The sequence below is a fragment of the Hippopotamus amphibius genome, chromosome 5, assembly GCF_030028045.1.
Source record: "Hippopotamus amphibius kiboko isolate mHipAmp2 chromosome 5, mHipAmp2.hap2, whole genome shotgun sequence".
NCBI classification, from domain to species: domain Eukaryota; kingdom Metazoa; phylum Chordata; class Mammalia; order Artiodactyla; family Hippopotamidae; genus Hippopotamus; species Hippopotamus amphibius.
Window position 1 is genome coordinate 11063687 of NC_080190.1, and position 15123 is coordinate 11078809.

A 15123-nucleotide genomic window follows, 5' to 3' on the forward strand; every position below is an offset into this window, starting at 1 on the left:
GACTTATTCAAAGCTTTTTTTTAATAGGTAAATTTTGTTTTTAGTTGGAAAACATGTTAGTGAAGTTGTATTATAATCTGGTCTCACTATCACTATTTTTTCATCAAATTAGTTTCTTCTGACCAGGTCTTGGTCTCTGACAAGCCCCTTAACACTCTAGGTCTTAATTTTCTTCTCTGTAAAGTTGACTTTTATGTGATTTGTGAGTACTGTTTCAGGATCCTAAATTTAGAAAAAAAAAAAAAAAAGCATTTTTTTCTTTATTTCATTAATAGCTTTTAAAAAAAAATTACAAAGTTATGTTTAGTATTAGAAAAATTGGAGAAAAGAGAACACTACAAAAAAAAAAAAAAAGAAAATCCTTTATTTCTAAACCCAAGTAAAATGACTGTTAACACGGTGGTATATTTCTTTACAGGTTTTTTCCTAAATATTTTAATTGTATATATTTATACATAATGTTTTAACATTCAATAATGACAAATCCCCTGAAATTTCTGAAGCATTTAAAATGGCTGTTTGCTATTCTGTTGCTTATTTTTACAATTGTGTGATTACTCTATAATTGGGCATTTAGATTAGTTTGAGGTTTTCATTTGTGTTCATTATTTGCCTCTCTTGTGATTTTCTTGGGGTAGATTCCTTGAAAACAACTTCCTTCATTAAAGAGTACTCACTAAAATTTGTGGTTTATAATAGTAAAAGTTCTTATATTTTAAAGGGTTATCAGTTTGATATTTGCTCTTTTAATTAAAACAAAACTCTTAATTGGAGCCAGACTAATGAGACCCTCAGTTAGATGGAGAAGGACACAAATATCTTGAACTAAGCAAGGATATTTTTTCATTAAAAAAAAAAACCTACCAGAGTATGTTCTGGGATCGGTCTTCGTTTACACCTGATTCCTAAGCATTTATCTCTGTCAGCAGTGATAAATGCTTAGGTTTCAGGGAAATGTCCCTCAGAAATGCGCTGGAGACAGCAGTGTTGTGAAGCAAAAGGTATTTGATTATGTTCTTTTTACAAAGGCAGAGAAGTGGATGAATATTGAAAAGAAAAAATTTTTTCAACAGTAAGAGCTGCCTGAAAAGTTTCTGTTACTATTTACTTTCTCTGGGAGTTTTTCTTCTAAGGTAGAATTTAAAGTTCAACTTAACTGGTCTACACCATGAGGCCCTGAAACATCTACCCAAAGCTCACCCAACAGTTGGAACTCTTTGGACTGATTTTGTAGAACCTTTGAGACTTTAAAAAAATATTTCTAGGACCAAATGTGATTGGTCTAATATTTTGAAATTCTTTTTTAGGCAAAGGGGCAGATTTGAGTAAGCCTCCATGTCGAAAAGCAAAGGAAATCCGGAAAGAAAGGAAAAGGCTAAAACTCATGCAGCAGAACCCAGGTGGAGAGCTGGAGAGTTTCCAGGCTCAGTGTCAGCCATCCTCTTTGTTGCCACCAAAGGCTAAATCCAACCAGCCCAAGTCACTTGAGGATTTAATTTTTGAATCTTTACCGGAGAATGCATCACACAAGTTAGAGGTACTTTGGAGGGTGTTTTTCTGTTTGTTTTTTTGTTAGATATTTTGTTTCTTTTCACTTGAGATCATACAGTTGATATTTTGCTGTTTATATAATGGAAAATTAAAGTGAATTGGGATGGAGTGGCATTTATATTTACTAAGTTAATTGCTACTTGAGAAAAACCTTTTTTTTTAATTTTTTATTTAAAAAAGTAGGCAATTGGCTACTAAAGTTGTGAAAATTCTAGTTTTAGCATGTTATTATTTAAGGTACTCGGTCTTTTTGTATCCCTTGATTGAAATTTAGTGGTTAGAGTGAAAAATTAAAAATACTATTTAAAATTTCATTTTTGGCAGCTTTGGTTTAGATAGTGAAGGAGAATAGATCACAGTAAGTAAATCACTGTTTCATCTATTCTCATATTCTGATCTTGATCAAGGCAACAAATGGTATTACGTATGCAAGCCAGCAGTTAGGAATTAAGTAAACAGTCCCAAATGCACTACTATAATCCTCTCATTAATTCCCCCAAACCAAATTAGGCATAGTGCGACTACTTTTAGAGTATTCCTCTTATTTTTCCCAAATTGATTTATATTCAGGTGAAGTCTTCCTTGGCTACTCTGTTTTGGTATTGACTTTGTCCTTCCTAAATTGTAAGGAGAATGGAGCGTACTACGTAAAATATTTTATCAAAAGTCTTTTATCTTTTGATCAAATGGTAACGTGTTCAGGCACCAAGCACACCTGCTGTAACAGTTCTTCAGCAGAGGCAGCTTTTACTTTTTTAATGTAATGCTGCCCAGGATGGATAGAGTGTTGTTATCCCCTGGGTGTCACTCTCATGAGAACAACTCCTCCTCATGGCACAGACGAGAGGTTTCCAATTACGCCTTTTATTATATTGCATTTGATGTTGTGTTTTATATTGTTTTGCTAACATATTTTAACTGGTTAGTAAATAATGTTAAAGTAAGTGTTAGCTATTACTATGTACAGTTACTGCATTTAATGCAGCCTTATTTTACATATGAGGAAACTAAGGCACAGAGAGGTTAATTTATTTACTTGACTAAAATGGTGACTTTAAGATTTGAGTAAAGGAAATCTGACTTTAGAGGCTTCATTTTAAACTAGGCTATGAAATAGGGACACTTTTTGAGGGCTGTCTTTTACACTCATATAAAAAATTGTAGATTTAGAGTTAATGATGCATGAAAGTGTCCAAAAAATATATTCATGTTTTCAGTCTTTTGGATTGTTTTATTGAAGGTGAATTGTGTACACCTAATATAAAGTTGTGTACACCTAATATAAAGTTGTGTACACCTATTATTTGTGTCTGTGTCTTGAGTGCCAGAAGTACTCTACTGTGTTACCATAGAGGCAGTCCTACATAACTCAGTCAGTCTAAGAGCTTAGTCTTAGAATTCGGACAGGATCCTTTGCCTTCTTAATGAGTCTATAACTTGGAGAAATAACTTTTTTTCTTTATTTACTAACTGGTTGATTTTTAATGTTAAAATATTACTGTTACATGCTTATGCTTTTAATATTTGTATTGGAACTCTTGGGGGTTTTTTTTGGGTGGGAATAACTGTTAATGCATATCCCATGGAATAAATAAATGAATTAATGAACATTGTTTTTTAACTCCTTCTGAAGGTGAGGGTGGTGAGATCATCTCCACCAAGTTCTCAGTTCAGAGCCACATTTCAGGAGTCTTACCAGGTCTATAAACGTTACCAGATGGTTGTTCACAAGGACCCACCTGATAAACCAACTGTGAGCCAGGTCAGCAGGCCAAGTGCAATGTTTCTGTACAAACGCAACCTTCCCCTCTATTTGATATCCCTGTGTGAATTGTTGGTTTATTTGTGGTACATTTTATTTATATTCAGTTTGCAGTATATCTGCAAAGAGATAGGATTGTGGGATAATGGACATTGTGAAAGTGCAGAGTTTACCTCATGCCATGTTAAGTGCCTTTCATGTATAATTTCAAAATGGAAAGTAAAATGAAGTATCTCTATTTAAAATTCCTACGTTTAGGTGCATTTAAGACTTAGTGAAATCTCTAAGTTAAACTATTTATGAGAAAAAAAGTAAAAAAAAAACCCTATTTTTATGGTAGGCATACTTTGCACACACAGTTAATATGCTTTATCTCCATTTAAAAGTCATGTGTAGAAAGTTCATAACAGCTCTATTACTCTTTGTTGATGTACTACCCATACACAACTGAGTGGGACTAGAAAAGTAAGATAGTAGAACGTTTTAACTGAAGTCCTCATGCTTATAATTTTATCAGTCTAATTACCCAAGAAAAGTCTGGAAGGGGGAAAGCTGAAAGGCCTTCATGTAAGTAGAGGACACATGTAGTGGCAATTACCATGAGCAACAGTGTTGACTCTGCTGTATGCGGAGAACCACCATAGGTGGATAGAGAAAAAAAATAAAATTAGAGAAAAATTGTCCTGGCCCTTGTGAGTTTAAATTTTTCATAAATGTTGGTATAAAGTTCGTGCCTCAGGCTCTGTGCTAGTCAGCCTGTTCCAAAGTTTATTCATTTTATTGAAAATTCCAGCGCTGAGCTTTGGAAGTGAATTTGCGGAGATATTACTCTAGCCTCACCTTCAGAAGCGTATCATCAGGTAGAGATGTTTCAATAGCATTTGCTTGTATTTTCCTTGCTCTGAAGGTGAGGTTAGTACCTGTCTCCTTTGAGGACCCAGAGTTCAAGTCGTCCTTCAGCCAGTCATTTTCTTTATATGTCAAGTATCAAATGGCCATCCACCAGGATCCGCCCGATGAATGTGGCAAGACCGAGGTACCTTTCGCTAAACGTTTTTTCCTGTCTTGACGAGGTAGTCTGTGAAGAAGCATAATATATAACCATCTTATACCATTTTCTTTTCTGTTAAGTGGAGCTGATAATCCTTGCAGTGTGTATCACTGAACTTTTGTGGAAACAAGTCATACGTGTGATCATTTTAAATCCCTCAGAAAAAAGGATATGTTCTTACTCAGTGTTCTCTCCAGGAACCTGAGCGTAGCATGTCTATATGTCAGTCATGGGGCTAAGATGGCAGACGTCACTGGGTGCTCTTTGTGTGCCAGACGGTGCCACAGCACACAGGGAGGAGTCTCTGCCTTCAAGGAATTGATGATCAGATGGGAAAGATGGACCAATAAACAAGTATATCTTAACAACAAGCCTGTGGGAAAAAACTGACTATGTTGAGGTTATATAGAGCATCATTTAACAGGCATTTATTGAGGGCCTCTGTTTTCCAGCTGGAGATGTTTAGGTGAATGAGAGATTGCATACTTTCCACAGTTGGACAGTGAGATTTTTGGAAGAGAGCTGCCAACAGAAGCAGAAGGATTAAAGTTTTGATTTTTTTCTTTTTTTAATGACACAGTGTGTTAGCTTAAAAGAGATGATTAATAAGGCAGGAGTTAATGCTGCATGTTCTCTGAGAGAAGGCTGACTTCTGGGTCTCCCAGGGCCTTTCTAGTTAAAGTATAGTCTGCAGACCAACAGCATCAGCATCATCGGGAATGCGGAATCTCAGGTCTCCCCTCAGACCTGCTGAATCAGAATCTGCGTTGAACTAGGTCTCCAGGTGATCATGTGCACATTCCGATTTGAGAAGCGCTTCTGTAAGTTCCCCGCTGAGACCTATAGCTGTAGGTGGTAGCATTTACAGATAAGGATTCTGCCAGGTGCAAGAAGTTCCCTGCGATATTCTCAGGAGGTCTTAATTCCTTTCCAAACGTTACTTTCTCCTCCTACCCTTGAGTTTCTGGCTGTGTGCCTGCCTGGTTACCAGGTATAGATAGTTGGGCCAAAACACCCTGACATGTCTGAGGTGTTCTTGGGAACCCTCTCCCCTGCTTTTGGACTTCAGGCCTCTATGGAGTCCATTCCTGCAGACTTAGTTCAGTTGCTAAAATTCATTGTCTTAACTGGGGAGACAGATGGGTACGCAGTTCCAGTGCTGTTTGAGTTAGCTGTTGGATTAGTAAGGAAGGCCACCTTAGTGTGTGTGGGACTGGAGGTGAGGGAGGTCTTTCTGAAGGAAGCGACACCTGAGCCAAGCCTGAGAAGGTGAGTGCCGCTCAACGTTTGGACAGGCTCTAGGTCAGTGTTCTGTACTGAGGCACAAGATATGACTGAGGCTTTTTAAAAAAGGCTTAAACTTACAATTCACTACCATTGGTAGTACTGAACTCTGGGTACGTGATTTGACCTTATGTTTAAATAGAAATATATAATGGATTTCTTTATTGTAGCCAAATAGTTTTGCCTTAGTGACTCATTTTATAGGATCACACGCTTACAGCAAATTCATAAACTGTCACAAACTTTCCCACCAGTATGAATGTGCTGTGTTTAGTACTTTGATTTCATACAAGTGAGTATATTTGGCTTTGATAAATTCTTTTACTTCGTTTATAGCATTTTATTTACCTGACATCTAACTGAATTCATATGGAGTTTTCAGAGACATTTAAAATGATACTGATTTTCATATGGGCCAGTTTGTCATCTCTCTGAATGTAGTTTCTTAGAAATAACATGAGGTGACATTTTGTAAGTCAAGACTGTACTGTGCTTTTTTCTTTATAACAGCTTTATTGAGGTATAATTCACATGCCATACAATTCACCCATTTAAAGTATATGATTCAGTGGTTTTTAATGTATTCAGAGTCGTGCAACCAACATCACTAGTGCCAGACTGTTTTAATCATCCCCAAAAGAAACCCCATTACCATAGCAGTCACTCCTCATTTATCCCCCAGACATCCCAGCTCTAGGCACCCATGTTCTGCTTTCTGTCTCTGGATTTCCTTAATCTGGACAATTCAAGTAAATGGAATTGTGCAGTACTGGTCTCTTGTTGACTGGCTTCTTTCACTTAGCATAAGTTTTCAAGGTTCATCCGTGTTGTAACGTGTCTGCATTTCATTTCATTTTATGGCTGAATAATGTTTCATTGTGTGGCTATACCAAATTTTGTTTCTCTATTCATCCATTGTTGGACTTTTGGGTTATTTTCATATTTGAGCTTATATAGAAAGTTTTGCTGTGGACATTTGTGGACAGGTTTTTATGTGGACATATGTTTTCATTTCCCGTGGGTATATACCTAGGAGTGGAATTGCTAGGTTATAAGGTCACTCTGTGTTTGAGGAACTGCCAGCCTGTTTTTTAGTGTTGTACACCTTTTTAAATTCCCACCAGAAGTACATGAGGGTTCCACTTTCTCCACATGCTCAGCAGCACTTGTTTTTTCCTTTTTTTTTTTCTTTTTTTCTTTTTAGCCATCCTAGTGGGTGTCAAGTGGTATCTCATTGAGGTTTTTTTTTTGGTCTGCTCTGTGCAGCTTGCAGGATCTTAGTTCCCCTACTGGGAATTGAACCTGGGCTCCAGCAGTGGAAGTGCTGAGTCCTAACCACTGGACCACTAAGGAATTCCCTCATTGAGGTTTTGATTTGCAGTTCCCTGATGGCTAATGATGTTGAACATCTTTTCATGTGCTTTTTGGCAATTTGTATATTTTCTTGGAAGAAATGTCTATTCACATTTTTTGCCCATTTAGAACTTTTTGCCCATTTTTTAAGGGACTAGATACAAGTCCCTTATCACATGTGATTAGAAATATTTTCTCTCATTCTGTGGAATATCTATATCTCTAGTAGGATTTTTTATTTTAGTCTGTTTTGTCTATATTGGTATAGCCATTCAGTCTTCTTATGGTTCCTGTTTGCATGGTACTTCTCTACCATTCTTTTATTTTTAATCTATTTGTTTCTTTGAATTTTAAGTGTGTCTCTTTTAGAAACCATATATTTGGGTCTTTTTTTTTTTTTTTTTTTAAATTCAGAGGATGAACAGTCTCTCCCACTTAGTTGAAGTATTTAATCCATCCATATTTAATGTTGTTATTGATAGAGTTGGATTTATGTCTTCATTTCACTTTTTTTCTGTTTCATGTCTTTGTTTTTTTATTTCTTTACTACTTCCTTTTGCATTAAATGAGTATTTTCTAGTGTAACATTTCAATCCCTTTAGTGATTTTTTTCACTATATATTTTTGAGATGTTCTCTTAGTAGCTGGTCTGGGGCTTACTATATACATCTTGACTCAATAGGAGTGGCTTCAGATGTATACTAACTCGATTCCAGTATAAAAAGTATGAAAATATCACTCCTGTTGAGCTCTAGTCCCTCCTCCCTTTTTGTGCTGTTCATAGCATATATATGTTATAAACTCAGTATATGTTGTTATAATTATTACCTTATATGATTTTGTCTTTTGTAAAGCTGAGACGAGGAATAGGAACAAATGTTTATTATAATCTGTTAAAATTAACCTTACTTTCCATTTCTGGTTCTGTTCATTTGTTCCTGTGGATTTGAGTTACCATCTTATATGATTTTCTTACTGTAGTTCAGCTTTGTTCCCATCCACCTTCTTTATGATGCTATTGTCAAATACATTACTTTTCTATATGTTATAGTACCAACAATACAATTATATACATATTGTTTTATACAGTTGCTTTTAAAATCAGTTAAGAGAAGAAAAGAGAATACACATTTGTATTTGAGAAGCCTCTGATGTCACTCCCTGGGTTCTCAGCCTTGGTCATTGCACAGTCACGCCTGTATGACAGTGGTCTCAGTAGTGTTCTTTTTGTTCTTTCCCTGATCTCTCTGTTAAGGTGTTCTGTCTCTGTTGGTTTCACATCCACCTCTTAGGCTCCACTAATTGCTGACTGGTCACTGTTTTGTTTTGAGCAGTGGCCTGAGGCATAAATTGCTCCATAGTTTGATTTATTAAATTTAGTCCCCTTTGCAGCACCAGTTTTTGAGGCCAGTCTTTGAGGTTTGTTCTGACCCCAGGAGGGCCCTTCTTCACTTTTTTCCTGTTTCTCCCTGGTAAATGAGCTGGCGTACGGTTTAGCTTGCTGCCTACTAGCCTTCTCTTAAATGTTTCCACCAAAATCTCTACTGTTTTCAAGGTTTCCCTTAGGCTTGAACTTCCCTCTGTTCCAGATGTAGTGCAGGTTGCTGAGGAGCTCTCTGCTCTTATGGCCTGCCCTCTTGCGCCCCCTTGTGCCACTGTTCTGGAACTGCGGGCAGGGACCGCTCATTTCTCCGAGTGGCTCATTTCTCTGAGTGACACCTCTGCTTTAGGAGCAGGGCACTGGTCAGGAGTTAGGTTTTAGTTCTGGTCTTCTCTAGGTAGATGATTCAGTTTTAGACTCATTAACTGGGAATTTTAAGACCTGTGAGTTGCCCTAGTGTTAGTTCTGTGTAGGGAGATGGTCACCGCTGCAGATGAGTCCTTCACCAGCTGTGTTTTCTAGAAATTCTTTCTTCTCTTGGCAAAAAAACCCTTGCTCACAGATAGAGAGTGAGCACTCTGTCTGTGGGGCTGGCTGCCTAGAGAAACTGATTTGGATATGCTGCTTTACTTCTCAGTCTCAAAGTGTGGTGTTTTATACTAAAGGAACCTAATTCTTGTCCTGGAGTACAAATAGTAGTTTTTCCTTGTACCTGGCCACAGTTTCTACGTGAGTAATCGGCCAGTGTTCCTGTGCTCAGAGGCAGAAAGAGAAGCCAGGACAGTTCTCCTTTGAAAAGTTCGGATGATCTCCTGACCTGCTTTACAGGCTTCATGCAGCAGCTCACTGTGCTGTGGTTTTGCCAAATTTAATGAGCCAAACTACTTTAATTATGTTCAAGAAAATACATTTTTGCTTTTGTTATTGTAAAACACTTGAAGTAAATAACACTCAGCATACTAACTTGGGAACTTTAAGTAACCATATCAATGCATAAAATCCACTTTTACTCTGTTGGTAACCATAAAATAAAATCATTTAAACACCCAAAAAGTAGGTTATTCTTTGAGAGATTTGATGAGAATATAAATAAATATAGATTGCTTTGATATCCAGAATAGCGAGTCAGTTCTTTTTAGTAACATCTTTAGAAAATTAGCACATAATTGCAGCTGGTAAGATTGTATGAGACTTGATAAATTATTCTATATGTTTGTTTCCATTACTGTTTTCAATCATTCAGGTAGATACCAGAGTTTCAGAAAATAATACTATCTAGATAAAATAAAATAGGAGTAATTTGTGACCTATCTTTTGTATAATACAATATAAAGCAATCATTTAAGAATCTTTGTTTTTCAAAATATCAGTAATTCCATATAATAAAAACATGGGATTTTTAGCTGAAATTTTATTGATGTTATATTACAGAAAATACCATTACATAATAATATTTATTAAGTGCCAGTTGTATGTTGTAGATTGTTCGGTCTCGTAGCTGTATCCTGTTCTACTTAGGAATGTGTTCTGCTTAGTTGATCCATTTCTACTGTTAACGGGAAAGTGGGCAGTCCCTGGTTTGGGACTACTATGAATAGTGCTGCATATGTATATCCTCTTACATGTCCTTTGGTAAACATGTGGGCACATTGCTGTTGGAGGTACACCTAGGGTAGAATTGCTGTCACTAGGTATGCAGATGTTTAGCTTTTAGCTATTGCTGGTTTTCTCTAGGGGTTATGCCAGTTTTTTTGTCCTGCTGTATCGTATCAGGCAGCATATAATGTCAGGTTGTCCCTTATTTGCGATACTAGGTCTGTTCACTTGGGTGGATGGCAGCCATCAGATCTTCTTATTGTTAAGTGACATTTTTACCTTTGTAATTTGAAAAGTGAGCTGGGAATGATATTGGTATTTTTTGAGAGATTTTGAAAAACCTTTGTCCCAGTCACCTGTTGTCCAATCATTTTATCATCCTTTGGTGTTCCTTGCCTGAATCAGTATGGGAAGGTGGGAGGGGCTGCAAAATGGTGATTTATCTAATTGTATTATTTTCTTCTACATTTATTATCTGAGATTGTATATCTTCTGTAAAAAAGAGCTCTCTCTTGATTTACCTCTCCCTTCCGCCTATCAGTTTTCCTTTTGGTATCACTATAGGCTCATGAATTTGAAAATTTTTTGAAGTATTATATAACCCATTGCCATCTTTTTTTTTTTTTTTTAATTCTTAAATTGTCTCAGATTTGGCCAGTAGGATTCCCCTCAAGTGAATCTTTAAGTATTTATTCCCTTTTTATCTGGTGCAATAAGATGTTCCACGCTAATGTGTTTTTCTTTTTCTGGATTTGGAATCAGCCTTTCTCCAGTGAGTCCTAGTTCCTTTTAGTGGAGAATGGTATTTTTGTGCCTAAATCAGGATGCTAGTTATGCTCTTTATTACTGTGGTACATGACTTTGGCTTTTGAAATGTCTAGGCCAGTTATCTTAAACAATGTTCCACATTCTGTATTTGTCTGAATCTTTCCTCCGGGTCTAATTGAACTTACTCCTTTGTTGCCCAGATTTCCTGTAGACCTAAAATTGTCTAAACCTTGATTCAAGTTAAACAGTTTTGGCAAATATGCTTCATAGGTGATTTTGTGTACATCATATTATGTCAGAAGATATAGAATGATGCTAATTTTGAACACTGTTAAAGAGGTAACCTCCAGATCTCTTCACTGTAAGGATAAGATTTTCCGTCTGATTAGCAGGTAATCTGTTGAAGAGTTACTTCTACACAAATGAATGTCCCTTTCGTCAACAACGTTTCATCTAGTGGTTTTAGTATCCACTGATGATCTTTGGATCAGTCATTTCACTAGTGGTTGTGGAACAGTGATTTGTTCAGATTTTCTTTCTTTTTTTTAAAATACGTTTATCAATAGCTATTCTTTGTTTAAAAAAAAAGGCAGGGGGAGATTTAACTGAGGATGAACTATTTCTCCTAAGAAGATGAGGTAAATGCTGAAATATTTCTTCTTAATTACAGGTTTTAGAGTAACGAATTGGTAGCACATTAGTATCCCTCTCTCTCTTTTTTTTTTTAAACTATCACTGCAAAACTTATGGATGTTTTTATTTTTATGACTTTGATTATAATGACAGTCATTCTTTTTGATGCCCAAATTGCCCCAAATTTGGCCAGTGCAAAATCCGTCAAGATATCCCATCTGTTGTTTTGATAGGCACCTTTTAGTCTTGGGAGTCTTGCTTTCTGGATCAGAAAAGATACCCTAGTCTCATCTTGTGCATTTCCCAGCTAGCCTTTTTTTCCGGGAAGCCTTGGTTCCTTTTAATGGAGGTTGAATTTAGAGACTAAGAAGAGTTGGCTAGTATGAGTTTATGTTGATATTTCCAATTCAAATTTAACATTGTGAAGTTGTCTTAACTTTTCTGATTTTATATTTGTTTCTCTTTTTGTTTCTTGATCACATTAGCGTATTTATGAACTTGCTTTCTATTATGATATAAATAAAATAGATTCAATATTACAAAATTGATAGCAGTACTTCTGACAAGTGATGAGTGAAGTTTATGATCCTTTTGTGATTCTTTTTCGTCCCTAGAATGTATCCCACTCCGATGTTCCATCAGAATACTATGTTCAGAAGCCATGTGGAATAATTTCTTATGCGACTTACGTTCACTTATTTCAGTTTGTTTTCCGTTTTGGAGTTTGCATCTTAATTAATTTTAGTTTCTAATAGGTAATACATTTACATAGTTCCAAAGACAAAACTACATAAAAAGAGATTTACTTAGAGAAGTCCCCTTTCCATATCTTCTCTACCCTGTCCCTTGCCCTCTGGTAATAACCGTTTTGATTAGTGTCTGATTTATCCTTCTAGAGTTTTGTTTGTTTTTCCAAAAATAAACAAATACATATGAATAAGGTTATTTTTCCTCCTTTCTTTCACCAAGAAGAACATGCTATGTACACTCTTTGGCACCTTTTTTCTCCAAAAACATATCCTAGAGAGTCATATCATATCCTAGAGATCCCCCTCATTCTTCGTTTTTTCAACTACGTATTTTTTCTCGAGTGGACATACTGTAGTTTTTTCAAGCAATCTATTAATAGACATTTGACTTGTTTCTAATCTTTTGCTGTTATAGGTAGTATAATTTTGTCATTTTGCATTTGTGTGAAGGTGTACTTTTTTGCTTGATCTGATAATAGTTCATCAAAAGACAAAAGCTCATAAAATTTTGCTAGATATTGCCAAATTCCCTCTGCAGTTGTACTCTTCCATACTCCAGAGTATGAGAGTGCCTTTCTCCACAGCACTGCCGAAAGCATGTGGTATCAAACTTTTGTGGGTTTGTTGGTTTTTTTTTTTTTTTGGTATCCTTGATTAATTTTTAAAGTATTGAAATGTTAGGAAGAACTGTCTTATCTTGGTTAACTTCTATGATCATAGGCTGAAATGTGTATAAAGAATTTTGTTTTGTGTTTATACTTTATATCATTTAATGAAACAGGTGAGAGACGGTCGCTGATGGTAACAGAAAAGTAGAAGGGAGTAAGGAAAAGGATTCTAAGGAATGATGAAGATGACAGTATGGTTATTATCCCTAAAGATGACAGTATGGTTATTATCCCTAATAACTAGGAATATTATTTATTTATTTATTTATTTATTTATTTATTTATTTATTTATTTATTTATTTATTTATTGGCTGCGTTGGGTCTTCGACGCTGCACCTGGGCTTTATGTAGCTGCGGCAAGTGGGGGCTACTCTTCATTGTGGTGCGCAGGCTCCTCATTGCAGTGGCTTCTCTTGTTGCAGAGCATGGGCTCGAGGTGCGTGGGCTTCAGTAGTTATGGCTCACGGGTTCTAGAGTGCAGGCTAAGTAGTTGTGGCGCACGGGCTTAGTTGCTTCGCGGTATGTGTAATCTTCCTGGAGCAGGGATCACACCTGTGTCACCTGCATTGACAGGTGGATTCTTAACCACTGCGCCACCTAGGAAGTCCTAGGAATATTATTAACAATGTAAATTATGAGGTTTAAAAATGATCTAAAAGTACCTTTAATGACTCAGTGTTTTTCTCAATGAGAATATGAATCTGCCTTGTTAAATGTAGTGACTGAGTCCAGGTTATTGCCTTAGTAAAATGTTTAAGCAGCAAGAAATTAGACTTTGTCTGGACTATAAGAAGTCTGTCTGTACTTACACTGTGCCTCTTTTCCTCCTCATTGTAGGATAAACAGGTGATGTGACTGTGCACACGTGATATGTGTACATATATCATAGTTACATTATTATAGAATTAAAGGAAATTTGATTTAAATTTTAAGAGGAATATATATTCCTATCTCTCCTTTTTATTTTAGGTAAAATAAAAAGGTAAAAGGTTTTAGGTAGAAGGTTGAGTCTTTTACCTGAAATGCAGCTGGGGGTATAGAAAGTAAACCTGGCTTGAGGGATTTCTGCTTGAAAGTCTCTGTGTGGCAGCGTATTGGGCATATCTACTGTCATGCAGGGAGGGCCCTCTGGTGGCATCACTGTTATGTACCCCCTCTTCATTGCCCACCATCCCTGTGGCTGGGGTGAGGGGTCAGGCAGCTGCTGCCCTTGGATTGTGACTCCTCTGACTTTATTCTTCTTCCACGGTGTTGACAAGAACTCTTCTTGAACTGTTTGTTCTGTGGGTTTGTTGTCTGCCGTGGACACCTGCCTGCTTTTAATAAGTCCCTATTATAGGTCTACACTACAAAGTATTTCCTCTTGTGAATGCCGTTCTCTATCTAAACAGAGGAGGTTCTCAGGCTCATGGTCACTCCCGTTCCACATTTTCATTTTCCCTTCTACTGTGTCACACATTCACAAGTTAATGAAAGCAAACATAATAATGGGAGGTGAAAATGGTTTATCACCTGCTAGATGTCTTTGTCAGCACTAGAGCCACTTTTCTGGCATAGATTACAAAGCCTTTGTTTCTGTTAGATTGTTTAAAACACAGCACTCTGAATCCGTGGATGCAGAGGGTGGAAATGTTATCCTAGGCCACAAGTACTCAACTGAATAACACCAGACAGTTGTTCTCTGTTTGTTGATAATCATGACCTTGACAGTGTTACTTACCTTTTTTTTTTTTTAAGAAATCTTTAAAAGGTTTTTTTAAAAGAAAAAGATGAACAAACTTTGTTTTTAAAAGGCTTTTTTTGGAAAGAAGTTCACACATTAAAAGGCATATCACTAGGATTAATAAATCTGAGTTATGTTTTTTTACTTTGTAAAAAACTTGAAAATTGAACATTTGAAACATTCGTAGGGTAGAACCCTGTATTCCCATCGCTCCGCTTCAATAACTGGCAGCTCTTGGCCTTATTTCCCCTTGCCACTTTTTGTTTGTTGTCCCTGAAATTATGCTCTTTTAATCTAAAAATACTTTATTTTTTTTTTGCTTATTCCATCAGGCGATGTTGTATAAATTTAAAAATTAGTGATTGAGGTCATTTTAGGCTACTGTGCTTTCACAGAAAGCACTGTTTTCTGAATTCAGATAACTTTCTATGAGAGACTCACATGTGAGGAGACCTCTACTTCTGAAGGATATTTATTTTGGGGAAATTTATCTTATATTCAGGCATAAATGATTAGACAGTAAGTGTGGTAAAGAAAAGTTTGCCGTGGGTCCGTTCAGACCCCATGGAGGATGAAAGGTGGTGGTAGAACGCTGACTGTTGT

The 15123-nt window shown here is 36.5% G+C and overlaps 1 protein-coding gene across 7 annotated transcripts in view; it reads left to right on the plus strand.

Moving 5' to 3' along the window:
• Positions 1–15123, plus strand: part of ATE1 (arginyltransferase 1) — a 157358-nt gene that overhangs the window by 24478 nt on the left and 117757 nt on the right. For 4 of the 7 annotated variants that reach the window (XM_057734478.1, XM_057734483.1, XM_057734479.1 and 1 more), the window contains 3 exons: positions 1308–1537; positions 3185–3313; positions 4221–4349. In XM_057734478.1, the coding sequence (XP_057590461.1) occupies positions 1308–1537; positions 3185–3313; positions 4221–4349 (488 nt within the window). The remainder of the gene's footprint in view (positions 1–1307; positions 1538–3184; positions 3314–4220; positions 4350–15123) is intronic. The other 3 variants (XM_057734485.1, XM_057734481.1, XM_057734482.1) reach the window with 2 other exon arrangements.